The 19,049-nt window shown below is 35.4% G+C and overlaps 2 protein-coding genes across 7 annotated transcripts in view; one reads left to right on the forward strand and one right to left on the reverse strand.

Annotated features, from left to right (window-relative positions):
• LOC143230329 (bestrophin-2a-like) overlaps nucleotides 1–1,199 on the reverse strand; it is a 43,983-nt gene extending 42,784 nt beyond the window's left edge. For all 5 annotated transcript variants that reach the window (XM_076463695.1, XM_076463694.1, XM_076463689.1 and 2 more), the window contains exon 1: nucleotides 113–1,199. In XM_076463695.1, coding sequence (XP_076319810.1) covers nucleotides 113–291 — 179 coding nt within the window. In that variant the 5' untranslated portion in view covers nucleotides 292–1,199. The remainder of the gene's footprint in view (nucleotides 1–112) is intronic.
• On the forward strand, nucleotides 307–12,214 carry LOC143230330 (uncharacterized). 2 transcript variants are annotated; one of them, XM_076463697.1, is made up of 2 exons: nucleotides 307–425; nucleotides 11,392–12,214. In XM_076463697.1, the coding sequence occupies exon 2, from the start codon at nucleotides 11,406–11,408 to the stop codon at nucleotides 12,012–12,014; it is 609 nt and encodes a 202-aa protein (XP_076319812.1). In that variant the 5' UTR covers nucleotides 307–425; nucleotides 11,392–11,405; the 3' UTR covers nucleotides 12,015–12,214. The 2 variants fall into 2 exon arrangements, with proteins under 2 accessions (XP_076319812.1, XP_076319811.1); XM_076463696.1 differs by lacking the exon at nucleotides 307–425 and adding an exon at nucleotides 4,206–4,320.
• Nucleotides 12,215–19,049: the final 6,835 nt, after the last annotated feature.

Raw genomic sequence — 19,049 nt, forward strand, 5'->3', positions numbered from 1 at the left:
ATATTCGCTGCTAATTATACTTTTTCGCAATAACATTTTTGAGGAAAACAGCTTTAACGAAGCTTCTGGGTTCATTTTACTGATTGTTCCTAATAATTAATATAAATCTTACCTTTTGTTTGGTTCATCCAATACAAAACGATACAAAGCCGCCAATGCCAAATAACTGAGAGAAAACACCAGGAGTTCTCGATAAACCATTTTCCAAACACTGCCTCTCCATCGGAAGAGTAGCTTCATCAAACCTCCTGAAGTCGAAGAAGCCACATCGTACTGATAACTGACTGTCATTTTGTGGTATATCAAGTCAGCTCGATGAAGATGTTACAACAAGTACTTATCAAGTTGAATCGCTAAATCGTGTCGTTCCCTTCATGAAGAAGAAGGTTTCATCCTTCTGGATTCACAGTTCACTATATTTTCCGGTAAGCTGCTCTAAATATAACAGTTGCTTTTCTGTTATCCCTTTGCTAGTCTGCCGTCTTGCATACCAATGTTAGGGACTGTTTTTATAACTGCTATATTTGTTGGGAGTTATCTTTCTCGTGAAATTAAAACACCAATGTAATACACAGGACCAAAGTGGAGTTACTTATATTTTTACTGCTTTTATTTCTGTTTTTTCCCTATAAATTTTGTAGTACGTTACTTATTTATCTAAACAACTATTTATAAATGAGGCATATTTGTACAAACCTTACTGTTCAAATGTAAAAAATAAAGTAATTCAAAATTTAATTTGTAATCTAACAGCATGTTTTAAGCATACGGAAACTGACTTACAGTTCCACATGTTCTACTATGAAATCTTTAAGAATAAGAAAAGGAAAATGGAATGTTTTATCCACATAGGCTAACTTGGCAACAAAAATACAAGTAGACCTTTAGAAGAGACGTTTCACTGGTGACATCCTTGAATCACTTCAAAACTCCATTATAGTGGTGCATTCACATTTCAAATAAGCGTTCTACGATCCACAGCAAAGAATACTCATTATTAACTGGAAAAAAAACAAAACATCCTCAGTAGATGAGTTTTGGGGATCGTAAAAAGTACTTCAGTTCTTACTAGCTTGGAATTTATAATATTTTCTGAGTCACTTGATTTTCCCGTTATAACTGTGCCTATTTCATGGGTGCTGATATCTCACATTGCTCTGCAAACTGTGCCTATTTCATGAGTACTGATACGTCACATTGCTATTCTAACCCACACACACAAAGATAGAAACGTTTTAGTTTCGTAAAAAACAACAACAAAGTATGCTGCTTAGGGCTAAAATTATGTTTGGCACTGAACATCGTCGTGATCAGAAAGAAGAAACGGTATGTGTACAATAAAACATGCTTATGGACTACACAACATTTTAATAAACTACATAATATATGTATTTTTAATTATCATGCACACGAAGTGTGTTTTACAGAACTTTAAGATTCTGACCCTCAGACACGATTAGATCAATAATGAGGAAATTGAAGTAAGTATTTGAATCAGAAGAAACTAGAATATTTTTACATACTAAGAGCTGTTATCTAAACTCATACAATATCACTTGATATAGCCTTGTAATTAGGGCTCACGGCCTCGAATCCCCGTCACCGTACATGGTTGCCCTTTAAAGTTGCTGTAAGAGTCAGCCACCAGAATGTAAAAAATTTCTGGCTGTTAAAAAAACCCGAACTAGATGGTATTAAGATCGAATGAAGAAAAAAACGAATATCTCAGGGTAAATATAAAGTCAATATGGGTATTTAAAACAGTCTATGTGGCGAACTATCCAATCCTATGTACAAGATATCATAAAGTGTATTATAAAGATTTCTTGAAATTCACTAGTGGAGTCACTATAGCAAATGTTCGATTTAACAACCATCATTTTCGATTACTGCTTCCAGACTAACAATAAGTTTGGATATTGCAATAGGGAAAAACTCCTCAGGAACTGAACACATCTTTACTGCAATGGTTTTCTTTAATTGATTTCTGGAGTACCATCGTGTATAATGATAATGTCCTGAATACATTCAAAGTTTTGGAATTATAGTATGACAATAGCGTACAACAACGCATAATAAAATTATATAGTCACTGTGGTGTCCCCTAGTACCTTAATGTCTGAATACCCATGTATATAAAAAGATTAAATAAATGCGTTTCAGAAGCCATAGCAGTATTTTTGGTCGTTACAATAACAAATTGTTCCAACAGCATAATTCTCCTTTCCATAAGACAGTTATGGCAATTGTCTGCTTTCAAAATAACAAAGGAGATCACTTCGTAACCTTATAAAAGATATTTGAGACCATTTGGAAAAGGTCAGTTTCAAAAATAAGGTCACACATTTTCAGTTTCATCAAGTAACAACCTATCGAAACAACAAAAGAAATGTATTGTACTATACAGTCGTCAGAAATGTATTGCATTTACTAGGTTTCATTCATGATATTGACCATATTAACCAGCGAGAAGACACAAACTCTCTAGTTACTTTATACTTAACACGAAAGTGGTGGAGAATCAGAAGATATAGAAATTAAATGCCCCCTCCAGTAACTTAATGGTACGTCTGAAGGCTTATAACGCTAAAAAAATGGTTTCAATACCTACGGTAGGTACATCACAGATAGCTTATTGTATAGCGGTCTTCTTCTTCTTCTTCATGTGTCAAATCTGCGGCAGACATCGACGACCATGGCATGCCAGACTTCTCTGTTGTCAATCCTCCTTATCAACTCGATGTTGCTCATTGAGTTCTTGGTGACATAGTTATTGAGGCTGTCGATATATTTAGTTCTTTGACACCCTCTGCTTTTCCTCCCTTCTATTTTTCCACATAGCATCTGTTTCTCTATCCCATTCTTCCTACAGATGTGTCCTAGAAATTCCATTTGTCTCTTTCTTATAGTTTTCATGAGGGACCTTTTGTATCCTGCGGTCTTCTTAATTGCAAACAAATGGTAAATTAATTTCATAGCTTGCTCAGATTCCCTTTGTATCCACTTTAGTAAACTATTGAATAAATTCACAATAATATGTATTAAATCGTTTTCGTGATTTATATCTTTAATGCAATATAATGTAAATAGATGGTCAATCAGTCATGTAACATATCCTTAATCATGTTAAACCTGTTTTTCTTGATTATAGTTATTAGTGGTTCACTAAGCTGTACTACGAATATCTATCAATGCAAGAGACATCTGTGAGCAAATTTATTAACTAACATGTTTATCTTAGGCAAAACTCGTGGAAACTTTCTTTTCTTTATGTATCTATGTATCTTTGGTTTGTTTTGAATTTCGCGCAAAGCTACACGAAGACTATTTGCGTTAGCCGTCCCTAATTTAGCAGTGTAAGACCAAAGAGAAGGCAGCTAGTCATCACCATCCACCGCCAACTCTTTTAATTCTCTCAAATTGAAGGTGTAACGAATTTACTATAATGTATTTATTTTAATATTGATGCTTGTTTTAGTTATATATGTATTTAGAAGTGCGAGTAACTTTTGTTGTTCAATGCTTAATGCGAAAGTCCTGCCTGTTCTCCAAATTTGTAGAAGATTATCAAGCGTAAGAATCTACGTAAATGTCAGTATCGTTGGGCCAATTGAATTGAAAACCTCGCCTAAAGAGTAAAAAAGGTAGTCATCACAACACGCGGGGAGACAGTTTTAACATTGTTGGTTTGCTACAGTCAGTATATTATATTTGACCAGGAACGTTTATATATTTCGAACAATACAAACCGTTTAACTTCAGTGAATTAACTTCGGACATTAGTATTTCTACGAGGACATTAGATAACTTCGTCGGAGGACAGTCAGCTTGTAAGCAGCGTAAGGCTAACCATTAATTAACCCTTTCACAGGTCAAAGGTCATGACATCGCGTTTGTTGACTTGCATTCAAAAGTTTATTGATCTACTATTTTATAAATTTATGTCAGTGAGTTTGAAATCCAACTGTAGATTATAATTTAAACTGCAATGTTATATATGAATTAACTTCTTAATTTAAAAGTAAATATTAAAAGAACGCATCTAAGCATATATTTTTAGTGAGTCACATGGTATGTTGAATGCAGCACTGGTTAAAATTAGATGTTTGTGATGTCAAAATACTAAGTCTATAGTACTGAATCAAATGCGTTGGTCTCATTCACCTCTTTGCACTTTTCAAAATGGTCCCTTATATGCACTTAATTCATTATATCAGATGGAATAACCACTCGACAGCTAAGGATGTCCACCAGGGGGTTCTCGTTCATTTTAATTTGTGAAAAAGCTACCACGTTCTTTCAAACGAAGTTTTCAAGAAGGTAGGTTGTGTCTTTAGTCTGGTCGATTTTTTTTTATACAGTTACATCTTAGTTACTAAGCTTAATAAATTATAGTGGAATTCTATCGTATCAATAAAGCTTTTATGATTTTTGGTTATTCAAGTGTATCCATAAAGCCTAAAAAATTTTGTTTGATATCCTCCGCGTGCGAAATTTTAAAAGGCAACTTACGTATGTGTAACAGCAACCGAGTACGAAGGTTGTAGCTAGAGGAGATAATTATTTTCTCTACTTCTTCATTTATTGTTCTATATTTTAAGAAGAATAAATTTAATAATTTATTTCTAAATAATAATAATCTATACACATATATAATGTATAATTATTGAAATGCGACTGTATATTGCAAAATACAAGTCCATTAAAACACAGGAAAGACTAATGGTCAGTCTTATATTACTGGATAGGTGGACGAGTGCACGTGCGTCAGTGCAAATTATGTAATGTCTGCTGGGCATGACTGGGAGATCAATATAATAAAAAATAATATATATCGTTATGAGTCTTAAGCTACTTATACTAAACATTTGTATTTTCGTGTTATAATATGTAGTTATTCTAGCACAAAAAAAGCATAATTTATATTTATTTCCTCATTTTTAATAATGATTTCGCGGTTAGCCAAGTGACAGACCCTACATAATTAAAGTATAGAAAATAGCATAAATTATAAAGTCTTACTGAAAACAAACGATTGAAATGCATTTAGGAGGTTTCAGAGATTACACATAATATTTGAGATTTTTGGAACAAATGTTTTTTTTTAATCATAACACCAAATCACTTTGCACTCAGACTAGTAACGAAACAGACTATTTTCACAAACAAATACTTAATAAAAATATTTCATTAAAAACATTATCAAAAAAGTCTATCAAATTTTGTGAAGTACATGGTGTATCAAAATTCAAAGTGCAAATACTTAACGTATGCAAATGTGTAGACGAACTCGTGTATATTATACGGAGTCAGTCGCGAAGTGTAACAATTCTAGAATATGCTCTTCGTGAACCCTTTTTAAAATATTGGGTTCCAGACCTGATAGAAGACTCCGTATTGTTTGTAAGTTTGTAACTCTTGTACATGAACAATTATTTGTAATAACTGTTATTATAAATTGTATTGATGTTTGTATATTAAAATATATTTATGTTACGAAAGAAAATTGCGTGTATCAACCTTGTTGGCAAATATAATTAATTTGATACATATCGACATTCAATTAATTTCAAAATTAAAATGTCCTGTTATTTGAAATAATAACATGATATGATGACTTCTAGAATTGTCTAGAGTAGAGTTAGCTGTAAAATTTACTGTTCAGTTACCGAAAAAGCGATGCTAGCAAATTATGCCTCTAAACGGAAAAAATTTTGGGACCCCTCATCCTTCGGCATTATTACTACATGGCAAACAATATACCAATATAACACATACTAATATACTTTAAAAAGTAATTTCTACTTGCATACTAGCACCGTTGTATTAATATTTTTCTGAAGCTATAGGCCCGGCAGAATAGGTGGTTAGGACGTTCGACTCACAATCTGCGAAGGGCGTATTCAAGTACCCTTTCCACCAAACATGCTCTCCTTTTCAGGCGTGGGGGCACTATAATGTTATGACCAATCCCACTATTCATTTGTAAAAGTGTTGCCCAAGAGTTGGCGCGGGGAGGTGATGACTAGCCGTCTCCTCTCTTGTCTTTCACTGCTAAAATAAGGACGGTTAGCTCAGAAAGCTCATATGTAGCTTTGCGCGAAATTTAAAACAAATCATAATTCTCAACTCACATGTACTGTTCTTGTACTACACTTTGCAGACAATCAGTTTATGCACACGACGTGTACCTGACAGAGAAGTGCTTACTGCTGCAATTTGTAAATGTCCGTCCTTTACTAAATGATGTGGTTTTGGATCATATTAATCAAATACTTTTTTGTCAAATACGTAGAACACTAAAAATACAAAAACCAAAGCTCAGATAGATTTTTTAAAATATCCCCATGACACGGGGCCCCCAAACAACATTTTAGTCTGTTTGTCATCTGCTACTTCGGATTTTTTACAAGTTGATTTTGTGTTTCAACAAAGTTCTACAAATACCGAATGAATTAGCAAGTGAGTGATTAGCATGTTAATCCTATAGTTTGACGAACTTAAAGTATTGTGGTAGAAAAATGAAACGATTTCCTGTCGTTAAGACGCTGAATTTTGCACTAAATTACAGAAAACCTGAAACTATATAATATATAACTGAGAATAATACCACTTTAGATATCTTCTAATTAAAATTTCAAAGTATAAAATCATTAAATAATAGAATAACGTTAAAATCCTGACATGAGATTTCCATCTTCTTATACACCCATAAATAAGCTATCACTTTCTAACAGTTTGCCCCCCAGTGGCTCAGCGGTATGTCTGCGGACTTGCACGCTAAAATCCGGGTTTCGATACCCGTGGTGGGCAGAGCACAGATAGTCCATTGTGTAGCTTTGTGCTTAATTCAAAACAACAACAACAACAACAATCTAACAGTTTATCCACAAGATTTGCAAAAGTTCTTCCGCCCTACTGTCTATCCCAACACTTCTTTCCACTGTCTGTCAGTCTAGGAGTTTTTTTTTTATCTGTCCATCGATACGTTCTTCCTAATCTAGCCATTACATATATATGTAAAAACGGCTGGTATGGATAGAGAAAATTCTATGAAAAGGAGCGAAGAATCAAAATCTGAAGTCCGAACAGTGCGCCCTCCAGCTGTCAACACAAGGCGTTTTTTTTTTCTTTTGTCTTTCAATCAGCATATCCTTCCCCCTCCATTTGTCACTCACTGTTCACTTGTTCATGATTTAACGAGTTAGTTGGGCTATCAATTATTCAGGTCGTTTCTCTTTTTATGTTTGTTGCTTAGTTTGCTAGTCTGTACTTTTCGTGAGACAGTCCATCTTTCCGTCGTCATTTACACTTGTTATTCAGCTAGACTGATTATCCATATTTCGATTATTATAATTTTATTTCTGACCGTTTATCCCTTCTAAAAACTGATTATTAGTCTGTAATATTATGCTATTGGAGCGTGTACATGCAGTTTAAGCCATACTTACGTACCCTAATCTGACAACAGAAACAATTTTCACTTGCATATAACCTAGTATGATGTTAACAGACATAAAAACATAAGATGTCAGCCACTTACGTTCATGTATTGAAAGAGGCAGAACAATACGGTATTGCACGTGATAAAGTGTATGTGTACATCGTCGAGGTCCTCACTGTGTTTTCGTACAACAGTCAATGCTTGTCCATCTTATAATCTCCAGTTTTTGTTTGAAATCAGAAACGTCATATATTTTTCGTTTTTATATGCTTGGAAAACTAAGTTTTTTTTTCTCCAAAAATTGATATTTCTTCTCTTTAAAGTGACTGAGCAATGAAGAAATGTGTTAAGTTGATGAAAATAGTTATGTGCTGCAAAGGCTTATTCTAGCACACGTCAAGCTAGCTGAGATACACAACTGTGGACTAAACAAGACATATTGTCAGCAATGGATATGGTGAAGATAGTGCGGTTGTTATACTATTATTATACACTTTTCTAATTCTTGAAAATTCCTAAAAGACTAGATAAAGAATGCGTTATCAAAAAATATAGTAGGCCTAATAACAACGTCTAATGAAAGGTCTAATTAATAATAATCACTCTTCGTTAGCCTGGAAGAGGTGTTCCTGTCATAACAATTGTTGTAGTAAAGTTAAAGTAATGAAAATGAACACGCAGCAGATGTTTGTTATTTATTGACATTGCTTCTCTACCTAAGATCTATAGCATCCTTTTGCGTTTTGGGCCGGATGTGACTTTGTAGATACGGGAATACTTTACATAGTACACGTTCAGTTGCCATAAAATCGCACTCTGCATTTTTACAATCCTGGGTACGTTATACGAGTAACAGTCAAATCCCACTACTCAATCACAGTAACCATAAAGTTGGTAGTTAGTAATGTTGACCAGCTGCCTTCCCTCTATCTCTTAATTTGAAATTACAGACGATTATGAAGAGATAGTCCTTACGTAGTGATAACTCCGAAACAAACATAATTTGATTCTTTTCGCCTACTGAGTCCTTGTCCAAAAATAAAAATGTTTGGTAACGAGAAGTTAATTAACTTTAGATTATTGTACTTCAATTGTACTTTAACAACATTTAAATGCATTATAAATTTGTAATACCAAAGTTTCGTTATTTGTTTTGCAGTTGTGTAGAACAAGTTAAATAATGATTACATGATTATATTTTGTAATCGCACCTAAAATATTGAGCAGGATGGATAGTTTTGGCTTATACTTTGTAAAGTCTTTTGCTGTTGTGCGCGCTTGACATTTTCAATATCAAACCAGAGAAGCAAATGTTATTTGATAAATAATTAATCATATTATTCTGTTTTGTTAAGTAGGCTAAGAAGTTTGTGTACATTATTAGTGGGGTATAGAGTTTCCTGTGCCAGTGATAAGCAGATATGCTTCTTCGATAAGGTGAGAGCTTACTGGATTGGACAAATTTAAACACACATAAAATGTCAATTAAAAAACGGAGAGAATAATTTTACTGAAGTATCGTGTATGATTAAGTAAGACATCTGTGTATTAAGTAGAAAAAAACTAATGTCTTAAAATGCCACAAAATGCCTGAAAAAAATCAATAAATATCAAAGTTTGTGTTATCGGCTTCTTCCAAGAGGACTTTCTAAAGGCTCATAAACATCAACTGGGTAGCAACAGTTGTAAGATTACAACTGTGGACGAAATATTTTCGTACAATTTACTAGCATGATCTGGGCAATGTTTTACCACTTGTTTGGTGAAACCAATTTCAAAGCGATCTTTCAATGAAGCGACAAATTATGTTTTTAACAGACGTACAAGCATTAATATCACAAAAAACACACACATAGAGGCTGAACTTAGTAAGTGAATCTTTTAAGGAAGAGAATGTCGTTTTGGAGTTTTATGATCAAACAATGTTATAATAAGTCGTCGAATAAAAATAGATTTTTTATACATTAGCAATGAAAGTGTAGAAAATCAGGCTAGAGTCATAGTAATTCCATTATAAAACTGAATGAAATATTCTGCGAGTCGGATATTCATCCAAATGTTATTTTGTTTGAAATTATGCACAAAATTACTCAATGGGCTATTTGTGCTCTGCCCACCACGAATATCGAAATCCGAATTCTAGCGTTGTAAGTACGCAGTTACATCGCTTTGCCAGTGGGGGCTGTTGTATTCAAGTCGGGTATTTATCCAAAGCTACACAATAGCTGTTCACCCTAGTCATTCACAGTTTTGACCTAATACGTTAGAGGGAATACAACTAGCTAGAAGCGCCCACCTACAATGTTTGGGCTACTCTAATCGAATTGTAGCAATCAACCGTCAACACACCCACAGCACCTAAGCGCGAACCAAAAACCTTTGGGTCAACAGTTTAGCACCTTAATTACCGATCAATAAAATGTGCGAATAACCATTTACATTTGTAGTTAACGTATTAGCTTCTTTATTCTAATGGCATAGTGGTATATCTTTACTCATACTGCTACAAACCGAGTTTCGATACCCATGATGGGTAAAGCACAGATATCCTATTGTATAGCTTTGTACTTAATTCTAAACAAACCAAACTTTTTCCTAATATCACTTCTAGACTATGATGTGGAGATAAATTACAAATAATTATGCGTAAAACTTTATTTTGAATTGGGACTGGATATACCTTAACTAGTAGTGTATCGATATTCGTATTAGAGTTCGAATTTCGAGACGTGGTGCTGCTGAACACACTCTGCATATTCATCTGCAGATGTGTTCTAAAAGTGACATCAACCCTGCAGTTCAGGTCAGAAGAGACGAAAAAAAAATCTTGTAGTACGGTTGCTACATGACTGACCGCCTAGCTCAAAATCGGGGATCAAAACCAGAATTCTAGGGATCTCTGATCTGTTCCTTTAACTCATAAGCGAATAATGCTCCATTCAAGTTGAAAATTCCAATCTTCTTTTAAATTGAAATATCAGGTGAGAAAAGTCAGTTTACTGTTTTTCTCTTTTCATAATACTGTAGCACTTGGAACTGTTGTTTTCATTTTCACTGCATTTTAACAATAAAGAGTATTTCTATATTTTCATCATTTATGAAGTGACATACTTATGTAGCTCGTGTGCTTAATCATAGTTAATATTCTGACTTCTTAAAGTTTGCTTCATAATAAGGATTAAGCTGGGACGATTCTGTTATTAGCAGTTTAGTATCTTGTTGGATATAATGAAGTTTTGTATTGCGTTGAATATGATATTCCTATTACTATTTAGCAAGTAATTTTGGGATATTCTTTTTTTTTTTTGGAGGGGGGCTTTTATAACATTCGATAGACGACGCCACATCTAATCTATTTATTTATTTTTTACAAGAGTTGCCTTTTTCTGCACAAAGATGATTTAATTATACACTAGATGTCATCTGCTCCAGCCTATAGAATTTCTCCTGCCACGTAACTGACACTGTTTTATCCCTCGAATCAGTAATTACTGGCACAAACACGCCCATATCATTCTCTGAGTGCAGATGTCTTAAGGTTATTTTCGTAAGATTTTACGAGCTAATAGTGAGAAGAGCCAAAATACGGGAGCCTCAAAATATCTGTTAGTCTTGAAATGAGACCTGTGCAAAAACACAACTAGTCGTATTTACCAAGCTGACAAGATATAAAAAAGTACAGCCGGAAATATATATATGACTGAAATACTAGTTCAAACTGCCACATCGGCAAAATTTCTTGGTTTAGCCTATGACTCAAAATTAACATGGATTAACCATTTAAATGAAATTAAAAGTAAAATCTGGCGAAGAACCAACTATTCTAGGAGTCTAACTGGCAAGAATAGTGGAGCATGAACAGGCAATATACTAAAAAAGTTACAAAACATACAGGGTGTTTGGAAAGTCACTGTGCAGTTTTGTAATCATATTTTATTGTATTTCAGATTTTGATCCCAGTATGGTTTTAACAACTGAAGAACGTGTATGGCTCGTCGAACACGTATTCCGAGAAGCTGGTAGACACATAGATGTGGTGCGACAGCGATTTGCTGAAAAGTTCCCAGATACACCTGTTCCACATCGCAATGCAGTTCGTAACCTTGTTGATAAGTTTTGGGAAACAGGATCAGTCAATGATGCCAAACGCTGTGGAAGGTCAGCAAAGCTATCGGAGGAGAAACTGTTGGATATTTCTGACAGTGTGATGCAGAGTCCATCAAAATCATTACGAAAGTTAGCTCAGCAGCATGATATTGGTCTTGGAACTGCTCATAAGGCCGTCAGAAAGAAATTAAAGCTCTTCCCGTACAAAATAATGGCGGTGCAAGAACTGGAAGCAACTGATAATGAAAAACGAATACGCTATTGCAGATGGTTTAACCGATTTATCGAAGAGAATACAGCTAATGTATTGGATGTGACCTTTTTCACCGACGAAGCATGGTTCCATCTCTCTGGTTACGTTAATTCACAAAATTCAAGATTGTGGTCATCCAGACTTTTTATCTATGGGGAACAGCAAAATCTGCAGTGTATCGAGATCGTCCGCGCACGCTGGATGACTTGAAAGCAGCGATAACAGCATTCATTCTGGCTATTTCAAGCCAGCAACTGATGGTGGTGTTTAGAAACAAAATAAGAAGGATCCAAGCCTGTATTGATGCCATCGGAGGTCACTTTCAACATTGTTTATAATTGTCATTCATATTTACCTCCTGTATTCTATATTGAAACATGTCTGTTAATAAATACATAAGTGCACAGTGACTTTCCGAGCGCCCTGTATTTTGGACCAGTAATTGACAATGCAGCTCCAGCTTGGATTACAGCAAGTGACAAAATAATCAAAACCAAGCTGCAAACAATACAAAACACACTCCTCACGAAAGCATACAGAGTTCCCAGAACCACATCATCTAATTTCATACACAAATATTCAAACATACCAACCATAGTAGCTAGACTCCTCCATAATACAATAACGTATTTTGATAAAAATTGGATGAAAAATGAATTATTATGCGAATTAGACAGGTACCGCATACACGATGGAGATTGTCCTAAACATCTCTCCCCGATCAACATATATTTTAAACACAAAAATAAATTAAAATAACAAATATATATGTAAGGGAGAAGAAAAAAAAAAGACCACCATCAAACTAGAGTTCCTACTGATAGCGCAAATAATATCGATAAATGTACGAAACTAGTATATGGACATTGCTCTAAGAAGGGGTCGGAGTAAGTACAGACCACTCTGACACTAAAGCAGTAGCCATACCAACCTACACTGCATGATCATGAAAGTAAAGGAAGGAGGAAGAGGTCAAAGCGCACCTGATCCTCCAGGGTGCATAAGATCACCCAAATCCCGAGAGTTGTTGTTGTTCTTGAATTTCGCGAAAGCTACTCAAGGGCTATCTGCGCTAGCCGTCCCTAATTTAGCAGTGTAAGACTAGAGGAAAGGCAGCTAATCATCACTACCCACAGCCAACTCTTGGGCTACCCTTTTACCAACGAATAGTGGAATTGACCGTCACATTATAGTACCCCCACGGCTGAAAGGGTGAGCATGTTTGGTGCAACCTGGATTCGAACCCGCGACCCTCAGGTTACGAGTCGAACGCCTTAACCCACCTGGCCATGTAGGGCCTCCCGAGAGAGAAAGAGACACTTGTGTAGAAAATTAATTTCGATTATGATTGAAATATTATGAAACAATACATGAACCATAATTCCTCACTCTTAGTCTACGCTGTAGGTAATATTATTTATTGTATGACATGACAGACGACCTAATCGTAATCTCTATATTTTTATTCCATACCTAAACATACTCATGACTTTACTGCTGTTTTACGCATTCTAAATATATTTTTTACTTAAAAATGATTGAACTGGTCTATGTATAAACACTGAAGAACGTTACAATTCGCATTTGTATGAATGAATACACGCATTTAACTCTAAAGAACCTGTTGATCAGTGATACCACGTTTGATAATGAAGAAAATAGTTTATCATTTAAAAAAAAAGCGGACTTGTACAACAAGAGGTTTTCGAGATCTGCTTCTAATTGATAATAAAATCAAGTGAGGTATGTTGAACATATGAATGTTTACAATGTCCGCGTTGGATTTAAAATGAATAAATATTGACTTTGTGGATTGTACCAGACAGTATTTTAGAGTGGTTGTATCAACCTGAGACAGAAAACCTTTTTTTGTCTTAATATGAGATAAAAATGTGACTATATACCAATGATTCTCAACCTGTGTGCCGCGAGATATTTGCAGGTGTGCCGCGGTGTTTTTGAAACACATTCAACTTTCTTGGGATTTTACAAGCAAGTCGAACACATCAGTTAATAAAAGCTACTATAGAGACACTCTGAAACCTTCCAAAACATTTGATGGTTTTCATTGAACTCGAGCACTGAGAAGTTCATACTTAAATTTCATTCTCGACTGCAACGGTTTGACTGTTAGTTTACTTGTGGCGCAACAAGCGTTTCGTACGTCATAAATGATGCATCAAACAATAAAACTGCTTTCTGGAACACGTTCTCATTCTGCGGTAAACTACAGCTACTACGCTGTAGGTAGGAATTTTATATCAACTGCAGAACTTCGTGCTTATCGTTTATGAATTAGCTTTATCATTTATTCATGTAAAATATTTAATTAAGTCTGATGCTGCAAAGGAGAATGTGTTGAATCAAAAGCAAAGAATCAAACGAAAGTACAAAAACGAATACAACGAATACGGTTTTATCGCTTTGGAATCTGAACATTTTCAATTACCATTCTGCCTACTCTGCAATGCAGCTTTATCGAACGAGGCGCTTGTTCCTAGAAAACTGAAGAGACACTTAGAAACAAAACATTCAGCTGCGAAGAATAAACCAAAAGAATACTTCAAGAATCTCGCGGCTCAACAACATGAACAATCAAGGAAGCTTGTGAACTACATGAAGCTGCCCGAAAAAGGATTGATTGCAAGTTATAAGGTTGCTCAATTGTTGGCAAAACTCAAGAAAGCGCATACGGAGGCCGAATCGGTCATCGCGCCAGCGTTAGCAATCATCATTGAAACTATGCTTAGAACGGATACCGCCAAAAAGATTAAACAGGTTACACTGTCTAATGACACAATTTCGCGCAGAATTGTAGACTTGTCGTCGGATTTGAAGGATCAAGTTTGCTAAGCGCCTGAAGATGAATTGTCTCTGCTATGGTCTCTTCAAGCTGATGAATCTACTGACTTAGTGGAAAAGCTCAAGTTCTGGCTTTTTTTTGTTTGATTCATAAAAGATGAAAAAATCGTAAACGAATACTTATCTTGCAAAGATTTAAAAAGTACAGCGAAAGGCTAAGACATTTTCGAGTTGGTGGATGAAAACATTTTGCTCTTCAAATTACATTGGAATAACTGTGTCAACGTTTGCACCGATGGCTGTTTTTCAATGCAAGGAAAAAAGAAGGATTCGTCACTCTGGTGCGCCAATAAAATCCAAACATTAGGATTGTTCACTGCATGATTCATAGAGAGGAGTTCGCCTCCAAATCTTTGCCAAACGATTTGCAGTCTGTTATGAATCGAGAATTTCATCAAGTCTCGGCCACTTCAATCTCGACTTTTCTCTCTTCTCTGTGAGGCGATGGATTCAGACTACAAAAAGCTACTGTATCACACTGAAGTTCGATGGCTTTCGAAAGGAAAGGTGTTAAAGCGTCTTGTCTAACTAAAAACTGAAGTAATTTCTTTCTTGGAAGTTGAGGAAGCAGGTTTTGAATTTTCTTTTCATGATGAGATCTGGTGGCTGAAGGTTTAATTTCTCATCAAAGACCATCTGAAAACATTATTACTGCAACGTCCAAACTGAAGGCCTTCGATGAAAAGGTGATGCTGTAGAAGAATAAGATCTCGAAAGGAGTCATTGATTGTTTTCCTTCTGTTAACGAATGTCCGTCAAAGAAGAAAATTGTCCCTCAAATTTTGAACACATTAAGCGACCTACAGTCCGCACTAAAACATTACTTCCCGTCACTTGCTGTCGACGAATATAACTGGGTGACCTGTCCATTCGGAATCAACGAGATAACAAATCTTACAACTGAGGAGGAAGAACAACAGCTCATTGATTTACGAAACGACAAATTTTATCAGTCATTGTTTCCAGAAAAGAGCTTGGATGAGTTTTGGATCTCCATTAAAAATTCATATCCTGCAATCAGTTCAAAAGTAGTTGAAGTTCTGCTTTCATTTGCATCTTCGTGGTTTTGCGAAATTGGATTTTCAGCACTGACTGAAATTAAAGCCAGAAAGAGAGAGAGGCATCTTACAGTCGATGATGAAATGCGAGCTTGTTTGTCTACGTTAGAGCCTCGCTTCAATTTGATTTGCTCTCGGAAGCAGGCACAAGTGTCACATTGAAAACATATGTAAAATTAAAAAGTTTTGATTTTTCTGCTGTACCACAAAGTCGTTAAAAAGCCTTAGAACGACACTCACGACCAAAGCAAGCGATAGTATTTTTCAATGTGCAGATGACATTAATATCGCTTGCTTTGGCCATGATTTTCGTTCTAAGGCTTTTTAAGTTAACTCGTCTGTGTTACGTGTATCTAAACGTGATGCACAATTACATTATTATCGCTTGTTTTGGCCGTAATTTTCGTTCTAAGGCTTTTAACGCTTGCCTATAACGTGTACCTAAAAAAACGTTAGGGCTTTCCAGGTGTGCCGCAAATCAGAAAAGGTTGATAACCACTGCTATATACGAAGATTGCAATTCCTCACGCTGTCTCTCTTTACTAGCAGGCCCAACATGGTCAGGTGGTTAAGGCATTCGACTCGTAATCTGAGGACCGCGGGTTCTAATTCCCGTCACACCAAACATGCTCGCCATTTCAGCCGTGTAGGCGTTATAAAGTGACGGTCAATCACACTATTCGTTGATAAAAGAGTAGCCCAAGAGTTGGCGGTGGGTAGTGATGACTAGCTGCCTTCCCTCTAGTCTTACACTAATAAATTAAGGACGGCTAGCGCAGATAGCCCTAATATAGCCTTGCGCGAAATTGAAAACAAACCAAACTCTTTACTAGCAACCTCTCCAGTGTGCGATCGCGCCTCTTTATACACCCTTTTGAATTCTAAACTTGCTATTACTGACTTGAACAACTTGGTACTTTGTTATGCTTTTTCCATAAGAAATGTAACAAGTGGTTTAAATAAATAGTGTTGCGATCACCATTGTGTTCATTGTGTCCAAGCAAGCCAGATTAGCTTTGGATTAAAAGAAAAGCGCTGTCACATTAGATAGAGAGAACATGGTGTGATTGGAATACTGTAATGATACACTCTTCTAATTCTTGAAAGCCCCTAACGGACCAGATAAAGAATGTAGTGTTGAACTGTATAATAGGCCTAATATTAACGTTTTATGACAAGTAAAATTAACTTGACAGAAGATAAACTGAATTAAGGTACTGTGTTAAAATATTATGCCTATATTCTCCAATTTCGAGAATTCACAGTGCACCAACCAAGCGCATGCGTCCAACTTGAAAGTACGAAAGCAACCTGGAGTCAGAGACACAATATGTGAGATGGGCTTGGTTTTTTATAAAATTCGCGCAAAACTACTTGAATGACTATCTGCGCTAGCCGTTCCAAATTTTGCAGTGATCGACCAGAGAGAGGAAAGGCAGCTAGTCATCACTGTACACCACCAATTCTTGGGCTATTCTTTTGTCAACGAATAGTGGAATTGACCGTAATATTATAACGCTACCATGGATGAAAGGGCGAACATGTTTTGTGGAATGTGGATTCGAACCCGCATATTTTGAGTCGAACGTCCTAACCACCATATGCCAGGCAGAAAAAAAAAGGTGAAATAAAGCTCCTGGGTATTATTTTTCCAGCAGTTGTAAATGGACTTAATGCAGTGCGTGTTTAAACAATTAAAATAACTTAATAAACTATACATTAGTTTTTTATAGATAAGAGGTATATGATTTTATCTGAAATCTAGCCTATATTAAGTGATTTAAGAGGGAAGGGAAATTTATGTGGGTGAATTTCCATACTTACAAACATTCACTGTTATTATTCAATTGTAACATGCATACATATTTTATTATTCCCCGTTAAGTATTTTTTGTGATAAAAATATGTTTGGTAATCATCAGAAGTTCAGTCAATGAGTATACTGGATGATGTTACTTTATTACTGATTTATCTTATTGATTTGGAAATTTTTATTTTGCTGGAATTTTTACATGTACTTCTTACCTTGCGAATCCAGTATAATTTAGACACAGTCGAAGTAACTTTTTTTGGGGGGAGGAAGATATATTTAAGGTATATGAATAATTGTTATAAAGGTTTATGGAAGATAATTCAAGTCTTTGTGTCCTCAGTCTTCCATAATGACCAACCATCTACCCCACTTAGTGGTCCGTCCCCCCATAATTATGTATGTGTAAGGCATACTTCTATTTGCAATGTTTTAATTTTTACTTCTAACACACAAATCAACATGGCAAACCTCAATGCAAGAAATAAACCACCTACGTCTAAAGTCAATTTAACGTCAAGTTCTTATAAAATGAATATCAGATGCCTTGAAAAGGAGAAGAGTCGCTAACATATACAATATCCTATTCATAGGCAATGACATAAACTAAATGTATTGGAAACATCATTTCTACCCATCCCCATTGGATAATTTAATAAAAATACAACACATTTCCTTAGACCAAGTCTGCAAATATCTCCTGAGAAGAAGTCAAACATCCTCTGACAGTGACTCTTATGCAGTGTTCAGATGTAAAAAAATAAAATAAAAACAGTACATTTAGTCTACACCTTAAATTATCATCAGATACTGGAAATGTTTTGAACTAAAACATTATAAAGAAAAAGCAGTACAAATTAAGCTTAAATACTATAAAACATTTATACAGATACAGTCGCTCTAATATCTAGATTATATGATATTATACAGATACAGGTAAAATAATATTTGGATTATATGATATTATACAGATACAGTTAAACTAATATCTGGATTATATGATATTATACAGATACAGGTAAAATAATATCTGGATTATATGATATTATACAGATACAGTTAAACTAATATCTGGATTATATGATATTATACAGATACAGGTAAAATAATATCTGGATTATATGATATTATACAGATACAATCAAACTAATATCTATAGTGTATGATTGATTTAATCACTGCCAGGTTTTCTTTGGTTTGGTTTGTTTTTGAATTTCGCGCAAAGCTACACGAGGGCTATCTGAGCTAGCCGTCTCTAATTTAGCAGTGCAAGACTAAAGGGAAGGTAGCTAGTCATCACCACCCACCGCCAAATCTTGAGCTACTCTTTTACCAACGAATAGTGGGATTGACCGTCACATAATAGTACCCCCACGGCTGAAAGGGCGAGCATGTTTGGTGTGACGGAGATTTGAACCCGCGACTCTCAGATTACGAGTCAAGTGCCTTATTCATCTGGCCATGCCGGGCCTCTTTGTCTTTTAAAATACTTGGTGTATCCTTGAGTCAAGAACA

Source organism: Tachypleus tridentatus, chromosome 10 (assembly GCF_004210375.1).
Source record: "Tachypleus tridentatus isolate NWPU-2018 chromosome 10, ASM421037v1, whole genome shotgun sequence".
In the NCBI taxonomy this organism is placed as follows: Eukaryota; Metazoa; Arthropoda; class Merostomata; order Xiphosura; family Limulidae; genus Tachypleus; species Tachypleus tridentatus.

What these genes read in the sequence shown, in the direction of transcription:
- LOC143230330 (XM_076463697.1), top strand. Translation starts at nt 11,406, where the DNA reads ATGGTTTTAACAACTGAAGAACGTGTATGGCTCGTCGAACACGTATTC.